Source organism: Myiozetetes cayanensis, unplaced genomic scaffold (assembly GCF_022539395.1).
Source record: "Myiozetetes cayanensis isolate MyiCay16 unplaced genomic scaffold, myiCay2020 scf4, whole genome shotgun sequence".
Taxonomy (NCBI): domain Eukaryota; kingdom Metazoa; phylum Chordata; class Aves; order Passeriformes; family Tyrannidae; genus Myiozetetes; species Myiozetetes cayanensis.
In genome coordinates, this window is record NW_026087631.1 from 33,931,573 (window position 1) to 33,944,558 (window position 12,986).

At 37.9% G+C, this 12,986-nt stretch overlaps 1 protein-coding gene across 6 annotated transcripts in view; it reads left to right on the top strand.

The window, feature by feature from the left end:
• HAPLN1 (hyaluronan and proteoglycan link protein 1) overlaps positions 1–12,986 on the top strand; it is a 114,735-nt gene that overhangs the window by 79,049 nt on the left and 22,700 nt on the right. For 4 of the 6 annotated variants that reach the window (XM_050329116.1, XM_050329121.1, XM_050329118.1 and 1 more), the window contains one exon: positions 5,971–6,096. In XM_050329116.1, the coding sequence (XP_050185073.1) occupies positions 5,997–6,096 (100 nt within the window). In that variant the 5' untranslated portion in view covers positions 5,971–5,996. Of the gene's footprint in view, positions 1–4,538; positions 4,671–5,344; positions 5,360–5,970; positions 6,097–12,986 lie in introns of those variants that run through there. The other 2 variants (XM_050329117.1, XM_050329120.1) reach the window with 2 other exon arrangements.

Sequence of the window (12,986 nt, forward strand, 5' to 3'; positions counted from 1 at the left end):
TACAGCAGGCTGGCACCAGCTCCTGCTCAAGAAGTGTATCTTTTCTCTCTAAGAATGGCAGTCTTGAAGGATGTGAAAGCACTGTAAATGTTTTTAATTTTAATTTTTATATTGCTGGTACCGTCAGCTTAGCTGGGGAAAAGGAATGGGAACTCCATCAAATTTAATGTGGGACGGTCAGAATGGAGATGTTGCACCTCCCCCTGATAAAACAAATATCATCTGGCCTATTTCCATAGCTTACATTATTATCATTTCATGGACTGTTTCCTAACATTACCATTCCTATATCTTTAACAATATTTACTAAGCGAAATAAAAACAGGGAAAAAAAAGAAGATACACTAAACAAGTTAAAAGAACAGATTTTAAGAACCTGCCTAATTATATAAGCCATATGATATTTATTTTTTCAATTATCTAAAGAATACAGACGTCCACCTTTCATTTACATTGGTAAGGGGATAGAAGACTAGAAATTTAAGATGTTTGTCTCTGTAGAAATCCAAGGATCGAAAAAAGAATGGATAGAACTGGAAGCATCAATAAGGGTGAAGGTCAGAGAAATGGAAAAAAATCCTGGCAGAACTTTCCCAAAATGAGTGGCCTTGCAGAAGTTATGTAGGGCATTGGGAAACATAGCTCCCACCAAGAAAGCATCTTGAAGAAGAGGCTTAAGTATTAGAAATGGCCCCAGAAAGCAACAAGGGCTTTATGAAAAGCCAGTTTTGTAAATATGACCAAAAGGCAAGAAAAATGAAAGAGGGAGATCAAGTTATATAGTTCATTATTTAAAAAACTAGACGAAAGCCAAAAAATCAAAACCAAAACCAACCAAACAAGCAAACAAACAAAACTCCAACAAAACTAAAAAAGAAAACTACTCCAAGCACTGTGTAATCAGTACTCCTTCAGAGATAGACCTTAAAGCACACTTTCTGTACTCCTGTTTGTATCCAACCTAGATTACCAAATTTTCTAGCCTCTAGTCCTAAAGCCAGACCACATGACCTTGGCTATACCCTATGAATAAAGTCAAAAGTACTGTTACCCCCCTGTATCTGGAATACATTTCATATCTAATGGAAGGTAGACACTTCAAAAACCATAAAGACATTTTCTTTCTCTCTACAAGCAATTTATCAGCATTCTTCCCAGGGAATTAATAGTCTGCAGGGGATTTCAGATGCCTTTGAATGGTCATGCTGCTTTTGCACTGAGCTGTTCTGCCCTGGGTTAGAGAACTACTCTGACAACCTGCTCTCCAGACAGCAGCCGTCTGGCAGTTTGGATGGCCCCAAGTCTCACACAGCCTCACAAATTTCCAAATTACCTTAACTAATGAAGTGTCATGGGAGGAGCCCTTGGAAAGCTAGCTCTAAGTCATTCTAATAGAGAATGTAAACATTATCATTCTCATGCTACCTATTGTTCTTTCTTCTTGTTGAGGCATCAGCAAAATTTCCTATGTGGGAACTCTTCAGCTTGGGGACCAGCCTGCTGGATCTGTCTTTCCTTGATTCCATCAGTCTGGGGGACTCTTTCACCAAGAAAAACTTGTTTTCTTAGCAAAATGAGTGAAAACCAGAATCCAGAGTAGATTGTGTAAGGGCAGTCATGACAAGAAGTGGATTTTCTTTTGATTTTGTGGACCAAAGTCTCAAGTCTGTAGCTGGAACTGAGTATTTTACTTTTGTCTTTGGAGAACGGGAGATCTTTGAAGGAGATAGGAGTAGTTATTCAAAGACAAATATTAATAGACAAAAGGTATCCCGGGTCAGTTAAACACACGCCTACCTTCCTTCCACTGACCACATTGGTGAGATATAAACTGACCTTAACAATAGTTTGAACTCCTGAGTGAAAAGTAAAAGTTTCACTTACAGACACAATAACTTAAGAGTCCATAATCTGCAGCCAAATTCCATTCTTATGGTTTGACTCAGCTGCCTCAAAACCCAGGTTTATCCTTGTATATAAAGTATGATCTTTAGGAGACTTGGGACAGATCAGAAATCTGTTTGATCAGCTAGATTGAAGTATTTTTCTCCAAATTCCCAGTTTTAGGAAAGACTTTTGAAGAGAGTGAGTACTGCCTAGACTGGTCCTCCTCCTATTCTGTTATCTACCATCAGTGCCTAAAGGTGAGAGACCCTTCATTACTGCAGCTAGCACCATCTCCCTGACAATACACATATTTTGTTTCATCAGTATCAGTTTCTCTCTGCTTAACAGAAGTTCCTAGATGGATCAGAGCTCCACAGAGAGTGGGCCTCTAAAGGTTTATATTCTACAGTAGGTTTGTGCATGGATGTGAATATCCCACAAATTTGTGTACTGTTTCAACCTGAAATTATCAAAACTGATTTTATTGATTCTGTTGCCTGATTTAGATATCATTGGTCCCTGCTTATACTGGCTTCATGAATTAGGGAAAATTTATTCCATGACAGTGTCAGCAGGTGGAACATAGGAAGTGATGGTTGTACCACAATATGCTCTTGTGCCATTGTGAGTTCAGGCAGTGAGAAGTGAAAAGGCCTTTCTTCTAAGAGGAACAAGCATCAGATATTAATATAAGAGAACACAAAAAAGGCTTTTAACTACTGCCAGAGAGAGAACTTTGAGTTAGGTGTACCTTGTCTTCACACAGTGGATTCTCTCATATTCTGTAGCCAGACAGTAGTTGCAGAAGTATATAAGAAATATCTTATTTTATTAAGAACAGACATTGGTATGTAATGCTGTTTTTCAGTATTCTGCCTTTTAAAGAAATGCCTGTCCCTTTTGCAGTTGAATTACCTCAAGGCATTCTGTTAATTTTTGGAATATTATGTTAAATAATATTTAACATAAGCACAAACATTGGTGTTTTACAACCTTTTAGATTTGCCAGTAGTAGATGAATTATGACTGGGTAAGTGTGACAAAATGGTGGTTAATGTCAACATTTCAAATTGTATCTGAGAATGGAGAGTTCTTGAGAATTTAAACACTGAATGTACAGTGACCTTGAACACTTCCCTGAGCCTTGAACTAACCCTTTAAAAACCACTTCTCAGCTTCTTTGTGTCCTTGTCCAGAGGTATAGGAGATTCATAAACTGCAGTAATTGAAACTAGTGTGAATTTCTTGAGTATGACTAATCATTACCATTTCTTACTAAAAAAAAAAAAAATCACTTACTTCCAGCCAAGGTTTTATTAATTTTAATATGGAAACATCCACACCTATCATGTCTCCCCTGAGGCCTTCCCAGCCTGCTGCAGAAATGGAATCTGACATCTATCGCTTTGGCTAGAGCTGAGGATATGAACTCCTCTGGCTAATTGCTTTTTGGATAACCCACAAAACAGCAGAGGTCAGAGTCTTGGCCTGGTGAAGTGTCTCTGGCTTGATGCCGCGGCTCCCATTGTGGGGAATCCCAGGAGGAGAGTGGTACAAGGTTGTAACTCACGTCAGATACAACCATTTTCTCAGCTGCTGTTGCACTTGGCATAATCTATATCTATTAACAAATCTAAAGTACCACCATCTTGGGTATATCCCTCCAAAAAGCTACAGAATCAAATGTGTCAATCTGTAACCATAAAGTTGATTTTGTCCGTGTCTGTGGCATATGATGTATAAAACTGTCCAGCTGAATCTAGGGTATTTGAGGAAAAGGAAAAACAGATCTTCATGTCATCACTGACCTGCCTCTCATCCTGCCTTTGTGATGCTGTCACATAAACTCTGTAGAGTAATAGGGTATTTGCCCAAAGGTACAGGTAAATATCACTGAAAGGTGTATCCTGCCCCCCTCAGTGCATCCCACTCAACCTGAAACTATTTGTTCTGACAACCACCACCTGATGGTGCTATATGGAGGAATTTCCCCCATTAGGGAGACTTTAACAAGGAAGGGAGGCATGTGTGGATTTCTCCATCCATGTAACCAGAAGGTAAATCTTACTCCTCAACAGAGCCTCCTTCCCTGTGCACTCAAAGCTTGGTGGAGATGGGGATGCTGTCCTCAAGGAAGCTCATGTAATGTAATGTGACTTATTTCTTTTCACTACTACCACAGAAAAGAGCAGGTTGTGGTGAGAGGTAGAAGCCAAGAGTTAATGAACAGTTAAGGGTCTCCCAGGGCAGGTCTGCAGAGCACCTGGGGGCTTTGCCCCTACTCACTGGTCCCAGGAGAAAAAGAATTAGATAGATAAATTAGATAGATAGTAGTCAACAGCAAAAAAAAAATAGACTCCAAACCCAAAGTGTTTTTCATTCTTGAAGGAAATACATGGTGTGGCTGGTCTGGAGTTTGTGAGGGACTGAGCAGTGTGTCTTTATGCTGACGTGTCCTACCCTCTCAGTCAGTCAGGCCAGCAGTCCCCTAGTGCAGGAGGAACACCCAGCTGCCCTTGTGTGACCCTCCAGACAGCCCATACTTGGTCTGATGTGCTCTAGAGGGAGCCACACGTGTCCTTGCTCTCCAGAATGGAGGTCACCAGCCTCCCAAGCTTTCCAGGAAAGAGGGAGTGGCCTTAGTTTACTGAGCGTGGACCACCTGGAAAACAGTGTTCAGACAGCACTTGTGCTACCTCCAGACACTCTACAGTAACGATTAGGGGATGCTAAGTTGGCTTTGATCTCCCTCCCAAACCAGCTTTGAAGAAATGGAAGGGCAGGTAAGTAACATGCATGTTCTAATATGAAAAAATGGCGATGACATTTCTGCATTGCAGACTGTAGTAGGGGTTGATTCAGATTACAGTATTTAGATCTAGACTTGAAACAATTCACTGCTTGTGTCTATCTGGGGATAGGGACTGTTTGTGAAACTCATACCTTGAACCAGGTTTTGGCTGAGTACACTGCAAATTTTATGTGTTTCTAGATCTAATAGAGAAAATGGGAGGGAAAAATAATCTCTGCATTAGAAAGTATATTAATAAGGCTGCCATTATCTGATGACTAGGGGGGGGAACCCCTAATCTCTTGAAAGGCAAAGTTGGGAAATAGCTCTCTTTTATTCCAAGAAATAAATAAAGAAGTAATAAAATGTATAGCTATAAAACACACAGCAGTCCAAACCCTCTACATAAAACCAACCTCTTGTATTTTATACCTCCTTTTCTATTTCAGGTCTTCATTTACCTAATTACTTCTCAGAGGCTGGCAGAGATTTTCCCTGCAGCGCTGAGCTCTGTTGACTGCAGAGCCCCTACCTGGCACTCTAAGTTAGTGCGTCAGCATTCTAGGTAGAAATGAATGAGAAATCAATCAGGGTAGCTGCAGTGTCAGCATATACAACTCTAACCTACTTTGTGCATGGTTTCAAACATTTCATTGTGTAATTTAGGCATCTTTTAAGATGGTAAGTGGATCTGAAATAAAATGGATCTTCCTAGTCAGCCTAATATGTGTTTTGTCATCTTTACTTCTTAGCTCAAGCAACCTTGGCACCCTGACTGTTAAGTTAAATTGCAGCCTTGATTGAAATGCCAAATCCTACAAGAAGGTTGTTTTAATCTTGAAAATCTATCACCAGCAGATTGCATCAGGCAGTGGATATAGATACAGTAATACAGCTTTGATTAATTTAATTGTATGTTCAGATGAGGTCTCAAGTATGTCTCGAAAAGCAAAAGTACACCAGAACCTGTTTTGAAACACAAATACTGCTCAGATATGGTCTTGCAAGGAGTTTGGTTTAGGAATATTTGTCTGTGCATTTTCATTTTTTCATGCTGTATTTCTGCACAGGCAGAGTTAAATATGGATTGCCAGTTTCATTTAATTAAAGTCCACAATAAAAAGGTCCAACCTTCATGCCTAGAAAATTAGCAGATTTTCTAACTTTCTCAGGTGAGTGGGTTAAACACGTTACAAACCCTCACAAGATCACTGCTCTAACAAGTTGTGCAGTGCAACACTGTAAAGGTTTCCAAAAATTCACAAGCCTCTCCTTATGTGATGCCCTTACAGTGAAGAAGATTCTTTTGGCTATAAAGATGAAGAGTCTACTTTTACTGGTGCTGCTTTCTGTCTGCTGGGCTGAACCTCACCCTGACAACTCCAGTCTGGAGCATGAAAGAATTGTTCACATTCAAGGTAAGGAAATACACAAGAAAATACCAATATCTTTATGTTGTTGAGGGAGACAGAATAATGTGCTTAATGATCTGTAATTTATTATTTTTTTATGCTGCCACACTGTTTTTAAGTATTATTATTGCTGGTGACCAAACCTTTTCTGGTTCTGTTTTATTATTATTACTCCTAAGGAAAGTAAAAAAATGAAAGCTGCACTGTTTAATAGCACTTAGTCACAACCTTGCAAATATTAGTGAGTAAAGTACAGCATGATTTAAGACAAAGGGGAAAAGCATGCATCCTAAAGTGATAAGCAACTGCAGTGGGTTGAAATACTTCAGTTTATTGTGAAATAGATCTGATTTTAAGAGATCTGCCATACATAGTTCTTCACAGTACAGAAATTTATTGCTGTGCATTATTTAAAAAGGCTCAGCACATTTAAGATCATAATTTCACAATTTAAACCAGGAAAAAAAAAAAGTAACTTACCCCAAGAGAAATGTACCTTTCCTCATACCTTTAATTCACACTAAATATTATACTAGCCTCCTGCATGATCCTGTTTGGTTCATGTTTGAATCTCAGAGCTTATAGCTGTGGCAGGATTTGAGTCTGCAGCACAATGCAGCTGTTTTTTAAAGTCCCAGCTTCAGTCATTGAGAGTCATCATCTATAAGAAAAAACAAGGGGTTTATGCAGTTAGGACAGGCAGAATGAACAGGGATTTATTTTCCTGCTTTCACTACTATGTTTCTTGGGACTGGTTTAAATAAATTCTGCAAAATTAGGAAATGCAGAATTTTTGTTCCCCCTACTCCCTCTCTCTTTAAAGTTTGATTCTTTGTCTCAACAGCTGGCAAATTTTGTTATTTGAGTGTTTGTGTAAACATGAATTACCAAGGTAGAGCAGGTTACTGGGGAAGGCTGAGCATTTAAAAGTTCACAGGAGAGTCACAGAAGTTAAAGCTACCTCGCCCTTATTAAAACAGGCACTGGGATTGTCAAGGTCAAACATGGAATAACAAGGATCTGCCTTGCCTCTGAGCAAACTCTCAGGATGAAGGTCAAGTGAATGTGTTAGATGAAAATGAACCCATACTACTGTTGGGAAACGAGGAACATTTGATCCCCAGAGCAAATTTCAAATTAGACATCAATCTCTAATAAACATATATTTTGCCTTTTCTTGCATAATGCAGCTTCTTGTCTCTGAACTTCATCTCTTTTGGAGGGTTACTTAGTGGACTAGTCAGCAGTTCGGTGCAATTCACAAGTCATACATGCACATATTAGCAACTCTTCGGCATGTGTACAGTGCAAGTTCCAAATAGTTCAAAACTGACAGAAGTTTCAAGATGGACCTTTTTCCCTGTCCATGGAAACTAACCTGTACCTCAAGAGTTTATTCCTACAAGGAAAGCTGGATAAAGCCTTAAATTTGGGCTCTACCATGAGCTTTGTACATCATCTGGTTCAGACTCTGAAATACACAGACCACAAATCAGAGAGAATAAAGCTGCTTGAGACTTGGTATTTTCACATGTAATTTTTGTTATTCCTCTCTGCATTGTGGAATTCCATCAGGGCTGGGATTCCTCCCTCCCCAAAGCTGCATAAAAATAGTGTTCTACACCAGGAAATGGGCTGGAGATCAGGGAACACTGTGGAACACATGTTGTAGCTTCATACAAAAGGTATTTTTTATCATATTAAGAAGTCTGGTATCCCTTTCCTCATCTGAAATCCAAGAGATGTGTAGCTAATCTTCTCCTGGATTGCATGCCTGGGAATGTCTTGGAATTACAAAAGGTGTGGGTGAATGTTGTGTAGCTAATTACTTATATAGAAATGAAAGAGATTTCCTGAGGCAGTGAAAGAAACTATCCTATATTCCCCCTTCTTTACATCATGTAATCTCCTGCAGGCTGAGTTTAATTTTTAAAAAAGATTGGTTTCAGATCTCCTGACTGCAAAACAGTTTTGCACCCTGCTTTTCCGGTATGAAAAACACGCTCCTAATTCTCTATGTTTATTGTATGGCCTTATGCTTCTCCTGCTGTTGTTCTTTAGCTTCAAATAACATTTTGTCTTTTTTGATGTTCATTTTAAAATGTTAATAACACCATATCCTTACAACTATCATTTGAGTATATTTTTTCAAATTCTTCTCTAAGTGTATAACCTCCAGATTACAATTATAATTTGATCTTGTAACCTGATAATGCTAGCAGTTCATCTCTACACGGGTTCGTATTCAAATTCATATTCCTTGAGTCCAACCAGCCAGGATTTTATTCCAGATAAAATCTTTGGCTGCCTTTAGTATTTTTGTTTTCCAGATAACAATGCTTTGTTCTTCAGACTTTGGATCAAAATAACATTCCTCCCACCTGTGCTGCAGTGCTGGTTAATAATCTGTTGTGATAGACAGTATTTAGCAGTCAGTGTCCCTCATTGTCACTTGCAGTTAACAAGTAGAAGCTTTATATCAACAAGTCTTCATACTGGGCCTTAAAAATCTAGATTATGCATTCAGTATTAAATGTTATCATACTTTTTCCAGCCTTCTCTCTTAAGACTTTCTAAATATCCATTCTCCTCCCTTCAGTGTTACTTAATATACCACGTGAAAATTTAATTAATTCGATAGTCACAAGTACTTTATGAGGTAAAATTAGTGGAAATATTAAAGACTCAGACATTACACAGGAGACAGTTCACTGGCCTTTTTCATGTATTTTCTATTTTCACCCTGAGCTGCAGGCAATGGATATATCATATTTCCCTGGACTTATAAATTTATTTTTATTATATAGCTGATATTAAGCTAGTCTGACAGTCTTTGGTAAATATCTACTGCATTTTATCTCTCTTTCTAGTACTTTGTGTCTGCTCTTCAACAATTTTCCTTCATTGTTCTGAGGTCCTGTTTGCTGTTAAGGTCAAACTAATTAAATTGTTAATGGTTGAATTACTTCCCTTACACATATTTTTCTGCCATGTAGAAATACATGGTAGTGTCTTAAAGGGACAGATGAGGTCATATCTGTACTACCAGGTCTACTTGCCCCAATTTGCTGTCCCTCCATTAGTGTTAAAACCTCCTGCCATCTCTCTCAAACTCAGCATTTGTTGAGTCATGTCAGAACAAACAGTATTTCATAGACTGTGTTGTTTCTACCTCCCAACTTTTCACAGTATTCCTTTCAGTTCATTTCCTCTGGCCCAGTTGCTTTGTTTCTGTCTTTTTCTTCTTTGGTTTTATTCCAATACCAAGAACAAAGTTGGTAAAAATATCTTAAGGTGCATTTTATCTCTCCTGTGACTATTTTCTTTGCTGAAGCCAGTGGTGTATTTCATGGTTTTGGTCAGGCTGCTTGACCATATTCCCTTCCTCTGGTAGTTTGTCTGCATTAAAAAAATCATTCTAGTTTAACTTCTTTGGATAAAAAAGACAGAGCATTGAATTTAAAGATGTGTTGTCCCCATCATCCCAGAAAAACTCTGTGTACCTTAGGGGGACACCGGTTCCACTCTTTAGAAAAAGTCACAATTATAAATGAAGAAATCATTTGGTGAATGAAAAAACGAGATTAAAGTATTCCCTAGCCACTTAAATGCCCACGACAAGAAAACACTGCTCTAAGCATATCAGTGCAATTAGAGAATTGTATTTTCCTCTGAAGACAAGATTTTTGAAGGACTCTGTGACCCTTGAGAGAAGACAACTCTTCTCAGTCCTCACTTTGTGTATCTCCCTAAACTGTTCATGGTGCCACTTGCTGACCAATTACTCAAAGAGGCAGCGTACCCTTCAGAGATGAGAGCATTCCTTCTGTATGTAGCTGCTCTGCAACATAAGCAAAGTTGACCAAGACACTGCAGTAATTGCTAAGTTAATTACCTGAGGGGAGCCAGAGCCATTAGAAATTACTCCATTTTTTCAGGTTTTAGAAATGCAACAAGAAAAGGCAGAGATGAGAACACAAAGTTTGGTTTGTGAAGGATCAACATTTAAAATTTTAGCTTTCTCTGGATATGAGACATTTGTACTATGCATCATTTCTTTACCTTTGAGATACAAGAATGCACCCCTTTGCCTCTCGAGACCTCTGCAAACACCAAAAAAATGTGTCCACATGGAATGGACAGAAAACTTTCTAATACTGCCCTATTGAACCAAACAAACCCAAAACACACACACAGACAAAAAAGTAAATCAATTAATCAGTAAAAAAGGAAAGGAAATAATTGATCAACTTGTTCTGCATTATAATGAGCCCACTTCCCTTTCTATAAAACAGGCCAACACCAACAGAGAGAAAGAAGCTTCACAGACTTGCTGGACTAGCCAAAAGAAAAAATAGAAGAGATTAAATGCACTATTGATCTGACCTCTTACACTAATTCTTATCTTCCCAAGTTTTATGCTTTTCCCCTTTCCTTTAGATTTCCTTCTTTTGGCCCAGCTTTCTGCATTTTTCTTTTTTTTCAATGATTTTACATGTTAATTCTTTCCATTTTCTTGCCTTTATCTTTTCCACTTATAATTTTTTCATAGTTTTTTTGCCATTTAGGACAGTTTAGGTAGTGCTATGATCCATTGTGCTTTCTCTTCTTGTAACTGAGATGCTCCTTTGACATCTGCACATCATGTTTTGCTCTACTGATCGTGGTCTGTTGCACCAGCAGGTGATAGAAATGACAGCAAAGATCAGCCTCACCTCCTGTTGTCTTAGTGCTTTTATTAAAGGCATTCAGGCTTGCATGTCCAGGATCAGACCTTAAGCTATAGGTGTCTAGGTATTTGGGTTGTAAAAAATTATTACAGCAGCAAAGCTATTTACAGGAAGCATAAGTTTAAATTATTAATTTGCCTTTACTTGTTTCATCAGTCTAATTCCATTTTATATATATATATATGTATATATACACATATACATGTATATATATAGATGTGTATAATTTAAAGGTAATTAAAGAACTGGAAAAGCTCCTCAGCGTTTTTGTGTAATATTTTGGTTTTGTCAGTCTTAATGCCACTCATGAAGATTTACTCCTGTGCAAAGACATTATCATGATTTCTGTTCTGTTCTTCTCTATAAGCCCTGATTTTTTATCTGTACCAAAGCAAAACATACTTAAAATTTATTTGAGGCAATAATTTAGAGGAGCTGAAGTTTGTTATTTCCCTGATGGTTTTATGTGCTCTTAGGTCTCCCAGAAACATAAACTTGAGTTAATATGTCCTCTTTAACAATTCCCCCAAAGATGTTACTCAAGTTGAGTAGGTAGAATCTGCTAAAAATGTTTTATCTCAGTCTTGTAATATCTTTGTTATAAAGACAGATTTCTTCTCTGCCATTTATAAAACAGGTATTTTTAGCTGTACAATTATTTGGAAACTGAAGTTTTTAACTAAGATTTATCTAGTATCTCTCTTAGCAATTAAACTTAAAAGGAATGTGTAGGGAGTATTCGGTCCAGTCAGTTTAGAGGTAGGAACATGGGATTTGTAGCCTGGTATTTTTTTTCTTATGACACAATCAAAATGACATTAACCCTTGAGCCAAAAAAGAATAACTTTTACTAGTTTTACAGATGAAAGTTTTTACATTTTTTTCCAAAAAAACAGTAAAACAGTAGTTAATTGAAACACAGATAGAAAAAATGTGAGAGAAGTATGTGGAAAAAAGTGTGTGTGTAATTCTTCATCATGTTCTTCCCTCAGGATTCTCTGACTAATAGATCCATATACAACTATATCAATAATGCACTTCTTCAGATATTATAGCAAGTGGGAATTATTGTTATCATATAAATTATTTATGACTGTTACGTAAGGATGTTAGGATATTTTAGCATGAGAGTTATGCTCAAGATCCTTGTAACACCACAGGAAAGCAAGAGACAACTCTGTGTTTATTTAAAGTAGAACGGCAAACAGTATTATCAACCTAAGGGCTTGCTATCAGTGGGAACCTTTAGGCAATGCATGACTTTATCTGACAAAACACATCTATGATGTGACCTTATGGTTTTTTTCACTGTAAAAATGCATGTCTTGTTCTCCACTATCACTTTGGAAGTTATTCCATTAAAATGTGGGAATAATCAACTTTTGTAGCCAGGTCAGCATACGCTTGTGTACATTACTCATGGATAAAGTAGATAAAGTTGTTTGCCAAGGGTTGCGGTGTGACCTATTCCCTCTGCCCCACACTGTGTTCTTGGCCTTACAAACCTGGCTTGCCATCCTTCTTGAGTACAGGAGCCAGTTAAGAGAGAAAAATTAAAAGGGAAAAAAGAAGAAAACCTCACAGTAAAAAAAAACAAAACCAAAAAAAACCCTAAACCAACCCAAAAAAACAACAACAAAAAAACCCGGCATAACCCAAAAGTCACTACTGAAAATACAAAAAAATTAATATCTTTAAATGTGTCAGCACTAAACTTTGGAACTAAACCAATAAGCCAAGGAAACAGAGAGGGGGAGGATAGAATAGGTGGACAATTTGCTGTGGCAGAGTCTGTGGCATTACTTAAGGCTACAAGATACCCTTTCACCTGCAGTATATACCTGCTTGATTTGGCACCGCTGAGATACAGAAAAACAACTTTTTAAGTAAATTTTTATCTGTGGCACACAGTCTTTCTCTGGGAAAGCAGCTCCCAGAGTTGTGTGTTATCCCGCACAGCTGGACATCTTCTACATCTTGTACAGGCTTTGTTTTAGTTGGCTTGGCTGTATCTGCATTATTCTGCCTTTGTCATCCATCTAATTGCACACAGCCCATTAGAATCCAGAGTAGGGAAGCAGGAGTGGAAAAAATATGGGAAATTAGTCACCAGTGGTGCATAGTTCTGTGCTAACAGCTTAGCTGTTGCCTGTCTTGCAACGCAAA